The 23,196-nt window shown below is 46.4% G+C and overlaps 1 protein-coding gene across 1 annotated transcript; it reads left to right on the forward strand.

Annotated features, from left to right (window-relative positions):
• The first annotated feature begins 215 nt into the window (after nucleotides 1-215).
• On the forward strand, nucleotides 216-22,804 carry LOC111140160 (rho GTPase-activating protein 17-like). The gene is made up of 9 exons (XM_022492505.1): nucleotides 216-277; nucleotides 3,419-3,523; nucleotides 8,958-9,031; nucleotides 10,183-10,294; nucleotides 10,552-10,628; nucleotides 13,917-14,028; nucleotides 17,436-17,504; nucleotides 17,664-17,745; nucleotides 22,534-22,804. The coding sequence occupies exons 2-9, from the start codon at nucleotides 3,449-3,451 to the stop codon at nucleotides 22,737-22,739; spliced, it is 807 nt and encodes a 268-aa protein (XP_022348213.1). The 5' UTR covers nucleotides 216-277; nucleotides 3,419-3,448; the 3' UTR covers nucleotides 22,740-22,804.
• The last annotated feature ends 392 nt before the right edge of the window (nucleotides 22,805-23,196 follow it).

The following is a 23,196-nucleotide window of genomic DNA, read 5'->3' on the forward strand; positions in this document are numbered from 1 at the left end:
GCCATTGGTCTCGATCCTTGATTCTTGTTTAGGGTTGCCATTTTCTGCAAACTTTGGTTTTCTTTGGTTTTGCTTAAGCAGCCCTCTGATGTAAACATAGGTGGAATTTCTCCCCACGTTATCATTCATTCCTGCCTGTTTTGTTTTAAGCTCCAGGATGATTATTACTGAATTTCCTGAGTTGCTTTGCATTTCTGGATTCCAAACTCTGAACTTTTGATTTTCCCCCCTCCACAGAGCCGAGAAAACAGAAGTCCTCAGTGAAGATCTGTTACAGGTAATAAAAATCTTTTTCAGGTGCTTTGTTTAAAGAGGAAAACCAAACCAAACCAAATCTCGTAGGTGAGAATGGAAGCAGATGGATGGATGGACATATGTGTGTATGTGTGTATTCTCTGACGAAACAGAATAAAATAAAACGGATCAGTGTGGTTCTGATCCTTAAAAAGAGCAGTTGGGCTGTGTGGTGATGGAAAAGGGATCTGAAACTCTGGTGTCATGTTATGAAGTTCAGATGGGGCTAGTCCTGCTTTCAAGTGCCAGGTGTTGGGGTGGGGTATATGGGCCAGTTCACTGGCACTGCGGCCTGGTCACGGGTCCTGGGCAGGCAGAGGGACTGTTGTTTGCTGCTGGGATGGTGTCCTAGATGGGACAGGCCCTGCCAGCTGTGGCGGAGGGCCCCACTGGCTCCAACCTAGAGTTTCCACTTCTCCTTCCCTTTCACGCTGTTGTTCCCCAGTTCTGGGCTGAGCTGGGTCCCGAGGGACTTAGAGTCTCAGTGACAATGACCAGATCTGGCAGAACTGCTCTGAGGCCCTGAGGTGGTCTGCCACCCACCTGGATGTCTTTTCCTCTCCATAGAGAGGGGTGTTTCCTGTGGGGACCTCAGCCAGGGCTCCTGCACTTCATCTCTCAACAGGCTTCCTGAACTCTGAGGCTCGGAGTTTCTCCCAGAAGGCCTGGGACCCTTTATACACATGCCTTCGCTCCACCTCAGAACCTCCCCTCCCCCGCTCACCGCAGAGCACACTGGGAAGGACAGAGCCCCTCCTGCACTGAGGTTTCTCTGAAGCCTCCTTGCTCGTGTCATTTCCATAACCCACAGTAGGTGTGTGCACTTGACCCCAGAAGACCAAAGATCTGCTCCCAGGTGACACTCCGTCTCTCCCTAGGGAGAGAAGGAGCTAGCATGGTTTAGAAGAATGTGGCTTGTACCACCCCGTGTCAGAACATCCTTCTCAATTATGACAGCCGGCCACAGGTACAAGATTTTAAGAGCACCCCTCCCCCCCCCCTTTTTTTAAAGGACAGAAGTTTTTATTAAGGATTAGAAGGTTTTTTTTTCCCCCCAGATTTATTAGACAATCATGTTCTTAATAATATTTCCTCACTGGCTTTTACCATGTATTTCAACTTCATTTTCAGACTTCCAGCAATGTTGTTTGGTATTAGTTAACCTTTAACTTGACTGGGTTTTCATGTCCATGTTCTGTCTCCCACATCCCGCATCAGTAAACACATGATCTCATTGAATCCTTGAAGCCCCAAGATGCAGCCCAAGGGCCTCTCAGGCAGTTCAAGGATGGCAGAGTTCCCATAGAAGGCAGGCGGCAACGGTCTGTGCTTGTCTCTTTGCCGGTACATCCACTGGGGACCCAAGAGTGTGCCAGTTTCTAGGAACACCTCAGTTCATGACACGGATACTTACTCCACATCTGCCATCATTGCTACAGATGGTTTCCCCCTTCTTTGACTATAAAGAAAGAGAGTAATGGGTAAAAGTGTGGAACCTTCCTACCCAGGTCTGCCCTTGACTCGCTCTGTGGCCTCAGAGATTTATTGAACCTCCCTGTGCCCCAGTTTCCACTTCTCTAAAATGAAGATAATGGCTATATCCACCCCATAAGGTTATTAGCAGGAGTTAATGGGTTAAACAGGAAAGCAGGAGGGATGGATACCAAGCCACAGAGATTTGTTTGTTTGTTTCTGGTGTGAAACTTCCCTGAATTTGCTCTGTGTGCCCCTGCCTCTTAGATCAGTTCAGGAGGCTCTATTTTGCCTCTTGTTTTTCACTGTTAAGTTTATTTTGCTCGTGTGGCAATTCCCTGGGAGGCTGTGAATCCCGGGAGGGTGAGAACCTCAACTTATTTACTATTGTTTTTCTACTACCTTGCCCAGAGACGGGATGCATACTTGTCCTTTCAACAGATATTAAATGAACACCTTATATTTGCGAACCAGATAGCATTCCAGGCACTCGGGAGAAGTCAGTGAACAAAAGACACGGAGGCCCCCGTTCCTGTGAACTTGACAGTTTTCTCGTGGCAATCAGAATCAAAGTGAAATGATGGGTGCTCTTGTTTATTTTGGTTTTGATTTTGCCTGTTTTCTTGGCAAGTAAAGAGTGTGTATTATTTTTCCAGTGTTTTAAAATCTGGTCATTATAAGATCGGGGGGAGGTGATGTGGCATCTGCTCCTTATATGCCTGCCAGATCAGGGTCCTGGTGGTCGGGCCTTGGCTCTGAAGAAAAGCTGCTGGGGCAGTGAGGACCTTCAAGGAAGAAACACAGAACCATAACACTGGGCAAAATATTGTAGGGTAATAATGCATTCTGTTTTGAATTTGTTGATTTTTCTTTAAAATAGAAAGCATCCCTAAGGGCCTGCACTCAGTCTTAATGAGTCATCAGAATACACATTTTTGGCATTCCTTCCCGTGAAAAGCAGCTCTCTTTGCCATAAACAGCCATATCCCAGCAATAACATTTTGGGAAGCTAAATCGTGATGCGTGGGTCCCCTTAGTCGGTATTTCTTACTCTTGGCTGTCCCTTCTGCTTTAGAGGTTTATTCAGAACAAAACAAAAACAAAGCCAAAAACCCATCCTAAACCCAATAAGGAGCCATTTTGAAGATACTGACCTTGCGTGGAAATTGCAGAACTTTGATTCTGGTCCCTCAGCCTGATGTCCTGTGCATGGAAGGCATGGTCGCCATCTGCGGGAGATCGCTTCTGAATGTCCCTGTGATTGTTTCCGCTTGGCAGTGGGACTGGGCCTGAGGTGTGCACCTGCATTCCCGCAGGCTGGAGCCCGGGCTTTGCGGGCACTGTGGTGTGTAACTGGGCTGCCACCACTCTTTCTGATGGCAGGTTTTGGTCCAGACTCCACTCCCTCCCTGCGTGCAGATTTAGCCCTTGAGAGATGGAAACCCCTCCCACACCCGGAATTATTTGGCCCCAAATATCAGTAGTGAGAATCGCTGGTGTAAGTGAATGGGAACCATTTCCACGTCCACCCAAGAGCTGAACACTTAGACCATGGGATGCTTTTCCTGCCTGCGTGCCAGCGCCATGGAGGAAGAGGCTGGATGTGTTCTTCAGCCCCTTGCAAATGGCTCATTTGTCTCTGTTTTGTCAGATCGAGCGGCGCCTGGACACGGTTCGGTCAATGTGTCACCATTCGCACAAGCGTCTGATGGCATGTTTCCAGGGCCAGCACGGCACCGATGCTGAGAGGAGATACGTGAGTAGCGGATGTGACTCGGGGCCGTGGTCCTTGCGTCTCTGTGATGCTTTGCACGCGGCAGCCCGTTGGTTTTCCTCAAGCAGGAGCAGCAGCGTTGCCTTGCTGATTTATACCTTGTATTGCCATTTACTCTCATGCCATCTGCCTGACCAGAACGTTCTTTTGTGCCTAAGATGTTGCTGAGCCAGGGGCACCTGGGTGGCTCAGTGGGTTAAAGCCTCTGCCTTCGGCTCAGGTCATGATCCCAGGGTCCTAGGATCGAGCCCCAAATCGGGCTCTCTGCTCAGCAGGAAGCCTGCTTCCCTCCTCTCTCTCTGCCTGCCTCTCTGCCTACTTGTGATCTCTGTCTGTCAAATAAATAAATAAGATCTTAAAAAAAAAAAAAAAAAAAAAAGACATTGCTGATCCAAAAGCCCTGCTCACACTGAATTTTCTCCAGGTGCTTTTAAAGACTTAGTGAGCCATTTGTCATTGATACGACAGATGTCTGTTAGGAATGCTTTGATGGCAAAAAAGCTGAAAGCCTGTCTTAAATGGACTTGGAAAATGGACATAATTTATTGGCTTACTAACTGAAACGTCCAAAAGCTGGGGTGGACTTGAGGTAAAACTTGGGCTAGCATTTCAGTGGTTTGACCAGAACCCTACTTTCTTTCCTTCTGTCCCCTCTGTCTTCTTCATTGTCTGCTTTATCCCTACATGGGCTCCTCTCAGTGGTCACAGGTTGGCCACCAGCAGCTTCCATGAGCTGCTTGCTTCCTTGTGCGTGTCTGGCAGAAATAGAAAGCGTGCTTCAGTAGTTTTCTTAATGGAGTGGGAAATCTTCTTTTTCCAGGTCCTTGGCAAGTAGAAACCACCTCCCATTGCATTGGTCCATATTGAGCCATATTTCCCATTCCTGAACATTCCCATTCCACCCTGGTTACTGTGGGCAGGGGTGAGGTTGGAGAGGAGATGTGGTGTGCTGGTTGGCTTAAGCTAATTGGGGCCCAGCCCTAGAGTGTGGGCTTCAGAGCCACTTCCAGCTCACAGGCTTTATTGACCCCCGGGTGAATCCCTAAGAGAAGTCAGGATGCTGTCGTAGAGAGGAAGAGGGCTGAACTCCAGGAGAACCGTCGAATGTGTCCATCCATTTCCTCCTGTGCCACCAGCAACAGTGGTCATGGGGCCATCCCGTCCTTGGGTTTACGAGATCCGGACTCAGCTGCATATGCTAACCCTTGGAAGCCCACATACCATTAAGGTGATAGTTTCAGGGGCATCCTGGGAAGCTGTGATTTGCCGCAGTGTTTTGTCTGTCACCGGATGTCTCAAAAGGAAGAACTGGCATGTGGGTGATCTGTGTCACCCTTTGATTTTTCCTACAGACATCTATGGGACATCGAGACAACAGGGTTCTTCCTCTCTTGTGCAATACTTGCTCAGCTGCAGTAGTTATAGACCAGCGAGTGGAACTTTGCGCACACCCACGATTGTAGGAATGTCTGCTGCAGGTCCAGTCCCACAGAACTGGAGCCAGTTCCCTGGTCCTGTCCCCACGGCTCCTCTCCTCTTGCCATGGCTTCTGTTCTACCGATCCTTTTCACACGGTACCCTAAGGCTCTGTCCTTCTCCTTATTCCCCCAGCCACATTCCTTGGGCCACCTCCTCTGTTCTCATGGCTTCTGGCTGGTGTGTTTATGCCAGCGACTTCTAAACCATCTCAACCAAGCAAAAACACTTCCTTCCCCAGATGTCTATTTCAGCATGCGTGACCAGTTCTTCCTTCTGTGTTGACTCTCAAGTTCCACCCACCCTATTATGCAAGCCAGAAACTGTAGGGTTACTTTAGGTTCCCTTTCCTTTTATCCTCACCCTCCCATAGCTGCTTGATGAGCAAGTCCTGTGATTGGGAATATCTTTTGAATTCCTCACCTCCACTCCCATCTCTGCCACCTTTGCCTTAAAGCAAAACCTGATTACCTCTCACCTGGACAGTGAGGTCATTCCCTCAGCTTCAATTCCTGCCTCTGGTTCCCTTGTTTTCCAGCCTGTCTCCAGCCAGATCACCAGAATGTTCTGAAATGTCATCTTCCTGCCTGGAAAAAAAAAAAAAAAATCTTAGCTTCATGGTTCTCAAGAAGGACCACAAGGACACCCCTGGGGAGATTTGGAAAAATGTAGAGACACTTTGGGTTGCTGTAGGAACTGGGGAACACTTTTGGTGTTTGGAGGGAGGGGACCAATATGCCAAACATTCTGCAGTGCCTGGAGGGGTAATTCCACACCGGAAGTGGCCCCTAATGCCCATGGTGCCTCTTTCAAGGGGGCGCTGGCTGCTTCCCGTTGGTGGGATTAATAGTCCAAGCTCTTCAGCATGACAAGCCCTTCATAATCTGACCCCATTTCCCCTGACAGTCCCGGTGTCTCCCGCTTCCTCCCATTCGTACTTGTGCCTTGTCCTTCATGTTGTTATGTCTGGTCGTTCCCTCTGACTGCTTGAAGACACAACCTGGGTGTCCCATATACTCCTTAAAAACAAACAAACAAGTATTTATCAAATGCCTACAGTATACAAGTGCTAGAGACAGAAGATGAAGAAGAGGTAGTCTCCACCTTAAAGGTGCTCACAGCCTGGTGGGGAGAGACGCGCAAAGGGATCATTATAAAATGACATGTGTAGCAAAGTGTGCACGGGGCATCATGGGAGGACCAAGAATGGGGCATCACAGGACGAGAGAAGTAGTCAGGCAAGGCTTCCTGGAGGAGGTGGTAGCCCCACAATAAAGGAGGGCAATGAGTGGCAGGCGATGGGCATATGCTAGGCAACAGGGGCAAAGGTGCCCAACCCTCATTTCTAAAACCTAATGCCAGAGGCTTCCTTTTCCAGCCTCAGACAGAAGAGCCAAAGACAGGGCTCTGAGGCTGTCTACACTGTGCACGTGGGAGGAGCAGTCACCATAGAAACGATAGAAGATAGGTGACCACAGAGGTCGTACAATGCGGAGAAAACAGCAGCAGCCTCTAGGGCCCTAGAATACACAGGAGGAGCCTCTCAGAGGCTCGCATGTGTGTGAAGAGACAAGACTCGGAGGCAGTGGTTTTCCCAGTCTAAGACCTGGACACGGCAGAGCTCATGCTGTGCGTCCTGTGAGACCTGGAGTGACTGCTTTTTGTGTAGTTGGCACACATTTTATGAATTATGACTTTAGAACTTTTTAAATGAATCCCTGGCGATAAAAAAGCTGCCTGTGCCTTGGCAGTGTGCAGCTGTGATCGTGGAGGAGCATGGCGGTGGTCGATAGCATCTTCATCAAGGAGCCCAGGGTTAAGTAAGCACAATGTCCTTATTTGTATACATCAAAAACAGGATTGTCGCAGCTTTGGGGTCAGAGCCTGCAAACCACAGGGCTCTCTGATACTTGCAAAGTAGACTCACTCTTTTTATGATTTTTTTTTTTTTTTTTTTGTCCAGAGCTCCGGAGTGGCACAAAGTATATTTCTCCTGATTATTGCATTTATCCTAGATTTAAATTCCCTCAGAAAGTCAGCATTACTGGGGTGCCTGGGTGCATTGCTGTGCGTCCAGCTCTTGGTTTTCGCTCAGGTCATGGTCTCGGGGTCATGAGATCAGGCCCCACGTTGGGCTCCGTGCTCAGCACAGAGTCTGCTTGAGATCCTCTCTCCCCCTCCCTCTCCTTCTGTCCCTCCCCACCCCTGTCTGCATGCTCACTCTCTCTATCTCTCAAATAAAATGAATAAACCTTAAAAAGAAAGAAAAAGGCAGGCAGCATTATGAAAATGTCTGAATTACGCTCACCATGTTCAAGGCACGCTGCCCGTTTTCTCCTGTTTTCCTAGTCTTGAAGTGTAGAATCTGGGAATGTCTCCTTGTGGGGCAGGTGAGGCCTGCTATTTAGTTACCTGAAAACAACTTGAGAAGATAAGAGATGGGTAAATACAGTTGTTGTTGTTTATCTTGGCATTTCAAATACTGTTTTGAATAGTATATTTATAGTATATTTAGTATAAATAGTATAAATAGCATATTTATATATAGTATATTTCACCATATTTACATGGTGAAAAATCCAGTATGTACAGGAGAAGGTAAAGCGAGGTCTGTCCCAGTCCTGTTCCCCGGGCACCCTGCTGCCCTCTCCGAATGACCAGCACTGGTAGTTTCTTGTGTAGCCCTCCAGAGACATTCTCTACAATGCAAGCAAATGTGGTGCAAGTATTGCACGGAACCCTCTGAAAGCAGGGAAGGCAGGTGACATGCGACAGGTCAAGGCTCAACAGTGCCACGGCAGTATGGACCCTGTGTCTTTGCCGTGAGGGCCCTTTATACTGGGGAGGCAAAGCCGCTTGGAGCCCTGCAGCACTGAACGCGGGTTTTTTTGTTAGCAGATTGTGTTATCGCCAGCCCCTGGTACTTTCCAGGCCCCTTCGACCCATATTCTGAGATGAGCCATCAGCCCGTGGTGGCAAGGCCCTAACCCTGGGCTCAGGCCATGGGCACGGGGTTCTGGCTCTGGGGCCCCTCACTGGGGTGCCTGGCCAGTCCACCTGACCTCCCCGGGCTTCAGGTCCCTTGGCTGGACAATTAGAACATTAATTAGAGGATCGTTATGGTCATTTCCAGCTGAACAAGGAATCACTAATAGGCTTTGGGCTCAAATACCTTAAAAAAACCTTTTTCAGACATTTAGCCAGATATTTTTAGATACTTAACTGAAGCTATTTCGTTATGATTACAGCCAAATTAAGAGCCAGTTTAAGAATGAGTATTCTTAGGGCACCTAGGTAGCAATGTTGTCTAAATGACCAACTCTTGGTTTTGGCTCAGGTCATGATCTCAGGGTCGTGAGATCGAGCCCTGTGTCAGGCTCAGCACGGAGTCTGCTTAAGACTCTCCCTCTCCCTCTGCTCCTCCCTGCTCTCTCTCCCTCTCTCTCTCTCTCAAAATAAATAAATAAATCTTAAGAAAGAATGAATATTTTAGCAAAAGTTTTTGAAATTAAGCATTTTATTTTACGTATTTGTTATGATCATCAGAGAGCAAAGTCTGTGTCTTCTGTTCCCAGTATCTGGGACACAATATGCACTTAAGTAATTAAAAATGACAGCTAACAGCAACCACAACAATACTAGCAGTCAGCACATACTGAGCACTTACCGCGTGCTGGGCACTTGACGTTGAACGTCTCCTTAGACGGACAGCCCTGGGACACCTGTGTTGTTACCATGCCTCTGTATTACCCAGGCATGAGGACATGGACATAGAGCTCACATAGCTTCTGCCTTCGAGACCAGAACCTGAATCCAGACAGGCTCTGTCTTACCTGTGTGGTTTTCCTGGAGGAGAAATTACTGAAGGGTGACCTGAAGCAGGTCTTCAAGAACGGGTGTCAATAATAGTGAAACCAACACACTGTCTTCTGCCTTCCAGAAAAAACTCCCGCTGACCGCTCTCGCTCAGAACATGCAAGAAGCATCAACTCAACTGGAAGAATCTCTGCTGGGGTAAGAGTTGGCTGCTTTCAGGGAGAGAGCGCAGAGCCCCGTGGGTCAGCGGGGGTGGGGGGGCAGCCATCTGTGTGACAGGGTGACTATGAGTGTGACGGTGTGGCTCATCCACCAGGAGAACAGTGCAGTGTCTGTGGGGAAAAAGTGGGGTCCAGGCCACTGGGATGGTAGAGAATCTTCCATTTAGTGGGAGCAGGGCTGGAGACAGACTGAAAAGGCTGCGAGCAAAAGTGATCGATAGGGTCCATATTTATTTCCCTGAGCTTGGGTATAAAGAACGGATCTCTTTGCTGTTCCAGCTGTTGACTCAGGTTTACAACTGACCAGTCTGACCAGTCCCTTCTGGTCCTTAAGAGTCACTTCCTAGGGGACACCTCGGTGGCTCAGTTGGTTAAACATCCGCCTTCGGCTCATGTCATGATCCCAGAGTCTTGGGATTGAGCCCCATGTCAGGCTCCCTGCTCAGCGGGGAGTCTGCTTCTCCCTCCCCCTCTGCTGCTCCCCCCCCCCCCCCCCCCCCCCCCCTCCCCCCCCCCCCCCCCCCCGCTGCTTGTGCTCTCTCTTTCTCTCATGCTTTCTCTCTCTCTCAAATAAATAAAATCTTAAAAAACAAAAACAAAAACAGGGGTACCTCGGTGGCTCAGCCGGTTAAGCGTCTGCCTTCGGCCCAGGTCATGATCCCAGGGTCCTGGGATCAAGCCTCACATCAGGCTCCCTGCTCAGCAGGGAGTCTGCTTCTCCCCATCCTTCTGCCCCCTCCCCCGCTCATGCTCTCTGTCTTCTGCTCTTTCTCTCAAATAAATAAATAAAATATTTTAAAAAATAGAAAAATAAAAATAAAAAACAGATTCTTTGGCTACCTAAATTTAATATTTTGTACAATAACAGATGAAATGTCAACCATGCAAGATAGTTATCAATTCCATAGAGGCATAAGACACATTTGATAACATATATGTGTTAACAGTCTTTTTCATCCTAAAGCATAAATCTGTAGACTCACATTTTAGGCAATGCCCAAAACATATAACGTTTTTGAGGTTCTACGGCGTGGCCCCCTAATGCATTCCCATCACGTAGAGAGCCGAACTGGCCCAATACAGTAATGAGGTGCCTGATGCTTGTGGGGGTGTCTTGTGTTTTTAAAGGAAGATGCTGGAGACGTGTGGTGATGCCGAGAATCAGCTGGCTCTAGAACTTACACAGCATGAAGTCTTTGTTGAGAGAGAGATTGTGGAGCCTCTGTGCAGCATAGCAGAGGTGGGTGCTTTTGCCGGGAGGCACAGAAAAGCTAAGACTAGTGTGGGCTGCGTGGTGAATGGTTTGCTTGTGTCTATGATTTTAACAGTAACCAGTGGCATTGATGTATGCTTCTTTTTGGAAGTAAGGGGAATAAATTGAGGGTACAAAATCCTATGCCTACAAGAACAAGAGAAGTAAATAAGTATTGCCCTTTCAAATGTTAAGTTTAAAACCCCAAAGCTTATCCCATTCGATATGTGGTATGTTCTTCCTAGGTGGAGATTCCCAACATCCAAAAACAGAGGAAACAGCTCGCTAAATTGGTGTTAGACTGGGATTCGGTCAGAGCCAGGTAAGGTAGAGCTGTAAAAATAACCAATAATGCAGGACTATTGTCCCTCCCTCAGCAACCGTCTCGTCCCCAACACAGATGAGAGAAAGGCCAGTTGTTGGACAAGACGCAGGTTTCCAGACTCATGCACTTGACCTGTAGACCAAGTCACACCCACTTCCACCTGCTTTTTAGGGCTTATTCTCCCAAGCATGGCAATGGGGATGATGTTAGAACATCCTGTTCTTAGTGGATCAGCAATAAAAAGAGACAGGGGGAAAAAAAAAAGGAAAAAAGAAACTTAAGTAAATGTTTTAAGGGGAGAGGGGTCAGTGGCAGGATGTTCTACGAGTGTTCATTGCTTGGATAGGGGACCGTAGGAATAGATCTGTGATCTTAGCGGTTCTGAGGGTCCTGCCGTGTCCAGACTCCGTGTAGTTATGATACTTTCATGATCAAACACTGCTCTCAAGAGGGAGGAAATCCCATAGAACTAAGAACCCATCCCAGAGGGCTGCTGACTTGTGGGTTGATGCCTGATGACGATCTGCAGAGCCTCGTGGCAGGATTCCAGGCTAGCTCTGTCCACAAGGGCATTTGTATCAGTGACTTACATGGTTTTCTTCTCGGATGAGAGTGGGAAATAATGGAGGCAGCCACCCCGGCCCTGTCCTTTCTCAGACTTTATCACAAAGGTTGCTAAACTTTCTGTGAAGTATTTTCAGCTCTGCAACCCACGTGGTCCCTCTCACAGTTAATGAACTCTGCTGTTGTAGCATAGGAACAGCTCTGGATCATAAGTAAATGAAAGTGTGGCTGTCTCCCAATAAAACTTTATTTAAACAAGAAGTGGCTTTGTTAGCTCTCTGTTTTTGTTTGCTTTTGTTGTTGTTGTTGTTGTTATTGAAGAATAATTGGCACACAATGTTGTATTAGGTGCACAACATTGATTCGACAGTTCTATACGTTGCTCAGTGTTCATCACCTTAAGTGTCGCCCCCATCTGTCCCTGTACAGTGTTACTACAATTTTCTCGGCTGTACTGCCTATGCTGTGCTCTTCATCTCTGTAACTTACTTATTTGGTAACCGCGTTCACATTGCAGTCCTGTGAAGTGGATACGATTATTTCTCTTTGGCAGATACACGGAGAGACAGCCATCATTTCCTGAGCTTCTACCTGGGACATGTTTTTTTTTTTTATTGCAGATTTAGAACATGGGTAGCAATTCTACAAGGCAACCTTTCCTCGTTTCTAAAATACCACTGAGTATCAATGCACCACTGATTTAAGATCTACTTTTTTGAGGGACGGGGTAGGGGGAGAAACACCACTCCATTCAATGTACAAATCACTTGTCCTGATTTAAGAAACATTGAGCTCATAAAAGGTAATGATCATGGTAAAAATAATTGCCACCACTTACCGGACACTTGCCACGTGTGAGGCCCTGAGCTCCGTGCATGGTCTGTCAGCTCACTTGATTCTTCCACCAGTTCCTATCATTCTGCTCATTCATGTTTTCGACAGATCTCATTTGGGTGCTTACTGTGTCAGACTCCATGCTAGGTACAAGTGCCAAGGCCCCTCAGGATAGGAGAGGGAACAGGGGTCAGTGGGTTAGTTCCTCTTGAAAAGAGACTTCTTTTATCAATCAGGGAGGGACCTGCACAAAGTACCCACATGACTTGCTTCATGCCTCAGAGAAGATAAACGTCTGAGCTAGGTCCCTGGCTTAAAGTCCACCATCTCATCTCCTTGTCACATGGACAGAATCATCTGGGCCAGGACTGGGAGTGGAGGCCACCCTGAGGTTGAAATTTTTTTTTTTTTTTTTTTTTTTTTTTTTCTCCAAATAAGGAAGCATGTTCTAATGGTTAATTAAATGAGGCTGTGAATGCTCCCTCACTAGAGTTGGTTGAGTGACATAATAGATGCTTATCTGCTAGAAGCTTCACATGTACGGTACATGTATCCTTGAGGGGATTTCAACACAGATTCTTGATCTGCATTCATGGTCTTGTCCACTTAACCAATCAAAGCAGGTATCAGAGAAACAGACAGTGGAATTTCTTTACTTCTTCCTGTGGCTCTTCCCTGGAGGAAAATGATCCTACCTAATGACTACTTACTGCTTATTTTCTAAGCAGGAATCAGTTATAAGGCAGATATAATCTGCACACACATATGCATGCATATGTATATGTATTTGCTCTCTCCCTGATTCCTTATGATGGTTCTGCAAGGCAGACGGTGTTGGCTGTCTTCGTGTTATAGATGAGTTTACTGAGGCACAGAGAGGTTAAGTCATCGCCCAAGGTCACACAGCTAGTGGCGGGAGAGCCAGGCTTCAGATTTGAGCATGTCTGACTCCAAAGTCCAGGCTCTGTGTGCTCACTATACAGCCTCACTAAGCTGAGCTTGGCAGACTCGCCGAAGCTCCACTGTGGGGAAGTGCCTCACATCAGGAGCTGGAGAGAAGGCAGAGCATACTGTTGGGGTGGGGTGGGGGGCACAGAGCAGCAGCTGGAAAGCTTGATGAATTGCTAGTATGGGTTTTCATCTCTATAATATCCATGTTTACATTGAAATTGCTGGCACTTTCCAGAATAGCACACATAATCCAGACTCAAACAGAAGGTCAAAGCGTACTTGAAAACCACACGGAGATTGTTTTAGATTACTGTTCCCCCTGTACTCGCCTATTCTTGCTATGGTATAATTCTTCCTTTTTTCAGTACTTCTCACCTACTGTAAAGGGAATGCGAATATTCCACGTGACAGTTCAGATTTGTTGAAAATTTGGTCTTTAGTATATTAATTCTAAGAACTGTTTTTTATTCTACAAGTTTTTGCTACCTCTGAATTGCTAGCTGCTTGACTGAAGTTCTGGGTTTTACATGATGGCAGTAATCACAGCTGAGGATGGTAGCAGGAAGAGTCATAGGAGCCCAAGAGGAGGACTGACTCCCAGTGGCACAGGAACATTCCAGGTCAAAGCAGGAAAGTGCAAGGGTGTTTCACTGCAAGGATGCCACGATTGGACAACACCAGAAAGGGGTTTTGCGACGTGATTTCCAGCAGTGGGGCATGTATGAGACAAGATGTGGTAGATTATATTCCGAGCAGATAGCTTTGCAAGAGTCCTGTCATGCTTGCTTCCATTCCTGGAGGATAAGCTCAAGAGAGGCTAGCATCCGATGTATGCTGTATGTTTTGGAGAAAATCTGTCTCCTTGAGGGCCCTGATTCTACAAGGTCGAGAATGTGCAGCTGCTTTTCAGATGCTGGTTGCCCCCATGTTTTGCAGGTGGAACCAGGCTCACAAATCTTCAGGAACCAACTTCCAGGGGCTTCCGTCAAAAATAGATACCCTAAAGGAAGAGATGGATGAAGCTGGAAATAAAGTAGAACTGTGCAAGGTACGAGACTTCCCTGATAAATAATAGTTGCATCAGCCTGGTTCTTGCAAATGACAGAGGAAAGGGTAAATCCTGCAGATTATTTAGTGTTTCACACAAGTCCTATCAGAATACTCTGCATGATAGGAAAGGTGGGTTTTAGTTTCTTCTTTATTTTCTAAGACCCTGTGTTACTTTATAATGAGAATAAGACTTTTTCAAAAAAAACTGAAGCAGCGGTGCCTGGGTGGCTCAGTTGGTTAAGCATCTGTCTCTGGCTTAGGTCATGATCCCAGAATCTTGGGATCAAGCCCCACATCAGGCTCCCTGCTCAGCAGAGATCCTACTTCTCTCTCCGCCCCTCCCCACCTCACTTATGCTCTCTCTCCCTCTCTCTCTCTTTCTCAAATAAATAAAATCTTTAAAAATTTTTTAAAAAATAAAATAAATTCGAGTAGGATTTTTTTTTAAATAACAAAAATATCTGAGCTTATTTAAAATAAAGAATAGGTGAAAAAAAATGGGTGGGAGAAAACCATAGCAAAACATACAAAGTTACACCAATTAAAACAGTGCACAACAGGGGTACCTGGCTGGTTCAGTCAGTGGAGTGTGTGATCCCAGTCTTGAGGTTGTGAATTTGAGCCCCACACTGAGTGTAGAGATTATTTAAAAATACATTTTTAAACTTTGTTTTTCAAGATTTTATTTATTTATTTATTTATATATAGAGAGAGCACACGCACACTAGCCAGGAGAGGAGCAGAGGTGGAGGGAGAGAGGAATCTTAAACAGACTCCCCACTGAGCCCTTTGTGGGACTTTATCTCACCACCCTGAGATCATGACCTAAGTCGAATCCAAGAGTCACACACTCAATGGACTGAGCCACCCAGGCAGCCCCCAAAATAAAATCTTTTTTAAAAAATGCACAAGAGAAAAAAAAAAAATGCACAAGAGGAAAAAAAAATGCACAAGAGGAAAAAAAAAGCACAGGAGCCACAAAAATAATCTGTGGAATAGCATAGGTTTTCTAGAATCAATGCTATTATTTTAAACAATTGAATATATAGTAAAGGGGGTCATTGTATATCCACAGAGAAGGAAAGGATTATTTTTAAATGTTGCTGGACAATTGGTTTGTAATGGGGAGAAATATAATTTTTTATCTCCTAAAATAAATTCAGATTAGATGGTTAAGTGACTACATCTATCTGTGAAGATAGCTCTTTATTCTAAATGTTATTTGAGGTGGTAAAGAAACAGGCTTTGGTGAATCTTAAGATCTGCGTTTTTCTTCGTCTTATTATTCATCATTTTCTGAAAATGGAGTCTATCCTTTCAGATAGTGTTAGGACTATAATATTTTAGTTTGTTTAGGTCATACTATAATTCATTCTTCAAGATAGTGAACTTTAAGATCAGTTAACTGCAGAGGCATGCCTGGGTGTCTCAGTGGGTTAAGCCTCTGCCTTTGGCTCAGGTCATGATCTCAGAGTCCTGGGATTGATACCCACATCGGGCTCTCTGCTCAGCAGGGAGTCTGCTCCCCCTCTCCCTGCCTGCTTCTCTGCCTGCCTGTGATCTCTATCAAATAAATAAATAAATAAATTAAAAAAAAAAAAAAGGTCAGTTAACTGCAGTAAAATGACTTTTTGAAAGTAATATAGTGGATAGGAATTAAAACTGAACTCACAAAGTCATGTCATACATAGCCTTTGCATTTAAAAAGATGATATTTGGATAAATGCTGCTGATAAAATAGTCTCATAATGGCTTATTCTTGTTCAGAAAAGTCGTAACTTCACTAATGTAATTACATAGCTTTCCTCAGATCCAGTCTAACCTGGATCTCAGCTATCGGGTACTTATCAGACATGAATTTGGCAGCGGTCTCAGGAGTCTGAGCTGGTGTGTTATGGGCTGATGTGTCTTCTCAACTTCCATGCCATGCCTTCTCATTTCAAATGGTGAAAATAGTTTGTCTCTTTTTATGTTAACTTCTGGGTAATTTCCTGAGATTTAAGTTCTTTTTTTCACTGATTTTCTCTTTAGCTAGGTCTTATCTACTTATAATTAATTAACATCGAGTTTTGACTTTCATTTACTGTGTTTTTCGGTTCTAATTCCTCAAAGCCAGCCTTCTTTGATGGTGGATTATTGTTTTTGCTGCTTCTTTCTTTTTTTTTTTTTAAGATTTTATTTATTTGACAGATAGTGCTTATTTCTTTTTAATGTTTAATCATTTTATATATACTTATCATAACAGTCTTTGGTAATTCTGTTTCCTCTGTGAGAGTGGTGGGCTTTTGCTTCATGGTGGATTGTTGCCTCCTGTGTTTTGCAATTTTGTATCATATGTTTTGCAATTTTGTATTGTCAGCTCATTTTAAGACTTTGTGGGACCCTTAGGTATTGGCAGTGATTCTCCCTAGAGAGTGTTACCAGTTTGAGATCTTTTTTTTTTTTTAAAGATTTTTACTTATTTATTTGAGAGAGGGAGAGAAAATGAGCAGGGGGGAGGGGCAGAGGGAGAGGGAAAAGCAGACTCCCCGCCAAGCTGGGAGCCCAATGCAGGGCTCAATCCTGGGACCCCGAGATCATGATCTGAGCTGAAATCAGAGAGTTAACCGACTGAGACACCTAGGTGCCACTTGAGGCCGTTCTTAACTAAATTTTCTCAGTTTGAGGATCCCTGGACCACACATACAGTAAACTCAAACTTCGGAGCCTCATGAAGGCAGATCTGTGTTTACAAAATCCAGGGTAATGTTTTTACTTTCCTAGACCAGAGCCCCATGCAAAACGCAGATACTCTAGTCTTCCCATACACTACTGAGCTCCACTTATGCCAGGTCTTTCCTCTACCTTTTCTTTTTTTCTTAATTCATTTTTCAAGTTTTTATTTATATATTTATTTTATACACATGTGGCAGTAAAAATATAACACTTCTTTCTCTCCTATTTTCACGTAGATGGCAACATAGCATACATAATGCTCTATACTTCACTTCTTGATAAGGAATATTAGTCATATATTTTGGAGATCCTCCCCTATCATTCCCCTAATAAGCTTCCTTATTTATTTATTTATTTTTGTCATCCCAGTTGATGGACATTTGTTTTTTTTAAGATTTTATTTATTTATTTGAGAGAGAGAGCAAGCATGAGTGGGGGGAGGGCCAGAGGAAGAGGGAGAAGCAGACTCTCCACTGAGCAGAGAGCCCTACACAGGGCTCGATCCCAGGACCCAGGATGATAACCTGACCTGAAGGCCAATGTTTAACCAGCTGAGCCATCCAGGTGCCCCACCAGTTGATGGACATTTAATCCATGGCTCATTCCATGACATTTTGCTCTAAGAGTCCACGAATACTAATTCTCAGATGCCATTTTATTCAGTGACCTGTCTTCCCTTCCACTCACCAGGATCAACTTGCCGCAGATATGTACAACTTTATGGCCAAAGAAGGGGAGTATGGCAAATTCTTTGTTACGGTAAGTACCTCGCCTTGCCGAAATATGAAAGCATTGTAAAAATTGAGTCATTTTAGCTTTTTTTGCAAAAGATTTCATTTTTGGTTTTGCTCAGCCATTGTGTGTGTGTCCATCCGATGCTAACGTTACTTTTGTTTTTGAATGTGGGTCTGTTCTCAGTTATTAGAAGCCCAAGCAGATTACCATAGAAAAGCATTAGCAGTCTTAGAAAAGGCCCTTCCCGAAATGCGAGCCCATCAAGGTAATGTAACCTGCGTGCTGGCTGATGCCCCCTTTCCTAAGCCTCTACCACTTCTGCCTCTGTTCTTCTTCCCCCTGACTCCTTTGCATGCCTCTCCTCTGGGTAACGCCTCTCTGCCTAGGAGAGTACTATCTCCCAGCATAATTTCATCTTTCCTTGCCACATTCTCTAATTTCTTCCAAACCTAGATTAACCTACTAATGGGACATTCGCAGCGGTTCTGACATCTTTAGTTGTGGAGAAAGCTGGACCCTTTGGGGATGGCTGCCTGCATGGGTCTTCCGGTCTTACCCTCTTCCAAGTCCGTTATTCAGTCCATTGGGTTCAATTCTGACCCTGTGATTCCAAGAGCATACATTCTGGGGAAGATACTGTGGACCTTCTGAAAGGAATTTTAGAAGCCAGTACTTGGGGGCCCATCATCAGCGTCACTGAATCATCAGGCCGTGACCCCTCCTTCCCCCTCTTCCTTGTGATCCCACAAGGCTCTGGTTCTTAGCATTCATATCTTGCCCACTGTACCCAGGCTCTCAGCCGACTTCACCCACACAAGTCATGAGTGGACTGAGCTTTCTCCTGATGCTTAGTTTTACCTGCACATTAAAGCTTTTGACTCTTAATTCTCTGATTTGCCATCAGGGCATCTCCCAGCAGAGATCATTAGACACAGCTGAGGCAGAAGTTGCCCTGTCTTCTTTGGCTATCTCATACTATCTTGCTTGCGTAGACCACACGTTGGGAGCTTAGTTTCCCCCTGCAGAATCTTTGGTATGGGCTGAAGAGGATCAAGCCGGGTGCTGAGTGTGGTGACTCTGTGATCTGGGAAGCGAGTCAGCAGGTATATGGGTGGGATGTTTGTGTTGGGGGGTGTGCACACTAACTGCCGTCCTCAAGGCTGTCACTTCTCCTAGTTTGAGGAGGGCCCCCACAGCTTCTGGCTTTGTGCATGAAAGGTTTTGGATGACAGAATTCGAAAATTCTATCTTGACCACCTGCATAGTCAGACCTTCAGCCATCTTGAGTAAATGCATCTGATTGACTCTTCCTAGGATGAGCTGCCCTTGCTTTCCTAAGTGATCTAACATCCTTGTTGGGGGATGATGAGGTTGAGTTGCAGTGCAAAGGAGTGAAGCTGCTGGCAAACATTCAGCCTTGCAAGGGGCAGGCTCTAGCGGGGCAAGTTCCAAATGCCAAGAGTGTGTATCTGTGGGATTACCTACCCTGTGCCTGGCCCTGTGTAGGACGGAATAGGAACCATCATCGTCTTAGACTTTGAATGCATTAAAGTCTGGTTTGGAGCTGACTGATAAGCATTAAAAAAGAGAAGATTGGGGTTCGTGAGCAGGTCTTTTTTTTCCCCCCTAAGACTTTATTGATTTATTTGAGAGAGAGAGAGCATGAGAGGGGAGAGGGGCAGAGGGAGAAGGAGAAGCTGACTCCCCGCTGAGCAGGGAGCCCAATGCGGGGCTTAGTCCCAGGACCCTGAGATCAAAACCTCGAGCTGAAGGCAGATGCTTAACTGACTGAGCCACCCAGGCACCCTGTAAACTTTTTTTTAACGATTTTTTTCCCCAAGGTTTTTTTTTGGGTTTTTTTTTTTTTAAACAATTATTTCCCCCCAAGTCTATTTTCCCTAGAGAAGTATGCCAGCAAGTGACAGGGAACAGGAAGAGGGCAGGGGGGAGGCTGAGAGTGGAACAAGGAGCAGGTGTGCGGAGCAGAAACCCAACAAAGGAAACATGATCCATCTTTCTCTCCAAGGTTGCCAAGCCTTGGGATTCAACCCCTTCCACTTCTGCTTGTCCTCCCATCTCCCTATTGTCTTAGTTCCTATCTTCCTCTTTCTTTTTCTTCTTCTGTTTTCAGAAAGACTCAGAGCATCCTTACAGTAGGAAAAAAAAACACCTTGACCCCACAGCACTGTACCCCTGCGCACCCCAATCTCACACGCACTGTCAGCCAACCCGACTTGGTACCTGCCTGTTCACAACACAGTGCCCTGTTCAGTCTCATTCTATTCTGTTCTTCTGGTAGGCTCTCTGAATGTCTCGTTTCCACCAGCCAGCCCTTCACACTGTGCACAGTCTTGCTTCTACTCCCAGTTACCCTTCTATTAAGAGTAAAAAATACTGCAGTTCCCAGTGGACCAGGCTCTTAATTGTTTGATTCTGGCATCTGATGTGGCTTGGGCTGTCTCTCCCTTGATGGAACGTGTGCCCCTCATTGCACCTGATTGTGTCTTCCATTGTTAGGGCTGTGTATGTCCCTTCCTCATCCCTTTGTCCCCAGAGTTCCCTCCTGGTGACAGCCCTCATGTCCCCCGTGTCTTCACCCTCATAGCCACCTCAGTGCTGGTTCCCTCTGAGACTCCTCTGGCTGTCCCCAGAAACTCCAATGCATCCCAGAAAGCAAGCTGATTCTTCCCCCAAAACCAGCTGTCTTTTTCTCCTCTGTGTCTCCTGGGTGCCACCTCCCTTCAAACCATGCAGACTTGACCTTGGAGCCATCTTGTCCTTCCTTCTCCATACCCTGTAGCTGGGGTCCATCTTTTCTGCCCTCTGCTGGGCCGTCTGCTCTGCTCACACCGTCCCCCCTTCTCTGGGCTCTTGTCACCTTGAGCAAGAGCTATGGAATCAAATGTAAATTCTGAGACTCAAGATCCTGGTCTTTTCTCAGCCCTTCTTCCTGGTCTGTTTCATTCAGAGCCCCCAGCTCCCTGCCTTGAAGCCAGCAGCAAACACTTTGTCTCCCAAGTCATTCTAATGTCTGTGGTCTGTGCCAGAAGTCGCAAACGGGTGTATCTCATTTTTCAAAAAATTGTGCCACCATTTAAACACCAGACACCTTCACATAACAATCCAATTTCTGGCTTCTCTTGAAAGTCCTGGAAGTCTGGCGACATGGGTCAGCAGGCACTAAGGGGGTGTTCAGGGCTGCCTTTCAGTGGACCCCCGCCCCCATCCTGACTCAGCACCTCAGGGGCCTCACCGGCCTCTGTGGGCACCCGCATCTGCGACCCTGATCTGTACCATTTTCTGGCCATGACTTAGCAAACATGTCTTGTCTTTTTAATGACTGTTGTATGTTTACATGTGTTTCGTCTTGTCTTCCCAGTTAGAAGGGTGGGGAGTCTCTGGGAACGTGGGGTGTCCACTGTTGATGAGGCCAGCCCCTTCGGGCAGTTTGGCTCAGGAGTTGTCTAGGTAACTGGTTCTCACGTCCTCCCTCTGCCAATGTTACACCAAGGTTGGGGGTGGGGCACACCATAGAGCATTAACTAGAAAGTTCCAGCAGGTGTTCAGAGGATAGGGTCAGGCATTCAGTGGCAGCGATGGCAGATGCCATTTGCAAAACTGCCCTGGGGGTTCTGATGTTCCCCCCAGGGGAGGGGCCTCATAGCCATTTTCTGCTTGTGTTGAGAATCATTTAATTCAAAGGGACAAAGTGTGCAGGGAAAGGACTGGCCTCTGAGAGGAATGTCACAGAGTTCTGTCTTCTGAGAAGGGCCAGACCCCCAGATGCTCTTGCTACCAGGGCTGGGGCCAGGATCAGAGATGAGGAGGACACCCACCTCCCTGGTCCTCACCCCTCTTCTACCTGGATCCCACTTGCTCTTTCCATCGATTTTAACCTTGTAAAAGCTCTTGGGTCCATGGACATGGGGGTTCCCTCTTTTTCCTTCCCCTGTGTGCAGATCACGTGATGGGGCCCGTCCCCGCTCTTCCACGTAGCTGAGGGTAAGGGGCACATCAGCGTCCTACTGCCTGCTTTGAACCTAAGGTTCGAACAGCAAAGTGGCTGTGTGACAGTTGTCCATTAACGGTGCCGAGAAGGACGCGAACCCTTCCCGTCTCTGGAAGAAACTAAGTGTTGCTCAGCAAAGTAGTTTCCACGGGCTGGTTTCCCCTCTTCTGCGTCTGTGTGCGTCTCAGGCAGCTGGGGATCCGTACGCACCCACCGGCGGGCCAAACCCAGTCAAAATGCCTCTCGTTCTAATGGAATATGTCCATTCACAAAATTCTTGTTTCTGTTTCACTGCTCTACTGTGCGTATTCCTGCTAAGCTGCCTCACACCTCTTGTGGAATGAAGCAGAGTATGTGACCCCAAAATAATAGAAACGATCGCTTTACTGCTGACGCAGGCTTCAGCCTCAGCTGCTTTGGGGCTGCAGATACCGCGTGGTTTCCTACTCGGAATGTTCGGGACCTGGCTGGGGCGATGGCACTCGTAGGCCCTGCATGTCCTGGACATATTGCGTTTAATACGAGTTCACATCGGCCGTCTTCCGGTCCTGTGTGATGACGCTTGGCTTTTGTTTAAAATCTTAAGAAGTTATTTCCTCTTTCATATTGAAGGAGTCTGTTTCTTGTCCTCGAGATAGAAGGCCAGTGGTGCTTTGCACGGTGAGAGTAAATTTCCTTCCAGTGAAATCCGTCTGCTCGGACGAATCCTCGGGTTAGGGTTAGCGCCAGGCGGCCCACTTGTCCCTTGCAGGAGCCCCCTCACGCCTTCTGCTCAACAGCTTCCCCTGGAGAGCGTTCAGGGCTCTGTTCTGAAAGTAACCCCCCAGCCTGGGACCTATTCTTGTTCTAGAAAATGGTAAATAACCAAAGCAAACAGAACAGATGCTTCCCCTTTTCCCAAGCCTCAACTACCAGCCTGCTTAAAAAAAAAAAATAAAAAAATAAAAAAATAAAAATTCCCCTTTGGTGGTTTGGGGAGAAAAGAAACTCCCCACTGATGCCATGAGATCGCTGAGAGTCTTACTGGATGGTTTGCTACTCTAGATAAGTGGGCGGAAAAGCCAGCCTTTGGGACGCCCTTGGAGGAACACCTGAAGCGGAGCGGCCGTGAGATTGCCCTGCCCATCGAAGCCTGCGTCATGTTGCTCCTGGAGACGGGCATGAAGGAGGAGGTGAGCGGCGCTCTGTGGCCCTGCCTGCCGCCGCCTACGCTGCATGGACTGACGGCTTTCCAGCTTCAGTTGCCATGACCCACATTTTAAATGGGGACCCTGCACATTTTACCTGGAACAGACACTATGAATGAAACGAGTTTCACAGAACATTTCCCTTTTCTGTGTGTGGTACTCTCTGACTTTCTTTTTCCCCACTTGATTGTTTCATTTTCGACTCTGGTTGTGATTTGTGACATTGAATTTCATTTTTTAAGAAAAGTTTTTACAAGATTTTATTTATGTATTCATAAGAGAGAGATAGAGAGGGAGACAGAGGCAGAGGGAGAAGCAGATTCCCTGTGGAGCAGGGAGCCAAATATGGGACTTGAACCCAAGGCTCTCAGATCACAACATGAGCTGAAGGCAGATGCTCAACCAGTTGAGCCACCCAGGTGCCCTAGTGCCCCTTAATGTTTTAAAAGGTTTTACTTATTTGTTTGAGAAAGAGAGAGAGAGAGAGAGAGAGAGAGAAGGAGAGCACAGAGGGAGAGTG

This window comes from Enhydra lutris, unplaced genomic scaffold, assembly GCF_002288905.1.
Source record: "Enhydra lutris kenyoni isolate GAN:26980312 unplaced genomic scaffold, ASM228890v2 scaffoldscaffold204, whole genome shotgun sequence".
NCBI lineage: Eukaryota > Metazoa > Chordata > Mammalia > Carnivora > Mustelidae > Enhydra > Enhydra lutris.

Coding starts and splice junctions, on each gene's coding strand:
- LOC111140160 (XM_022492505.1), top strand. CDS start 3,449: ATGTGTCACCATTCGCACAAGCGTCTGATGGCATGTTTCCAGGGCCAG. Junction 9,032..10,182: donor CTGGAAGAATCTCTGCTGGG/GTAAGAGTTGGC, acceptor GTGTTTTTAAAG/GAAGATGCTGGAGACGTGTG. Junction 17,746..22,533: donor CGAAATGCGAGCCCATCAAG/GTAATGTAACCT, acceptor TTGCTACTCTAG/ATAAGTGGGCGGAAAAGCCA.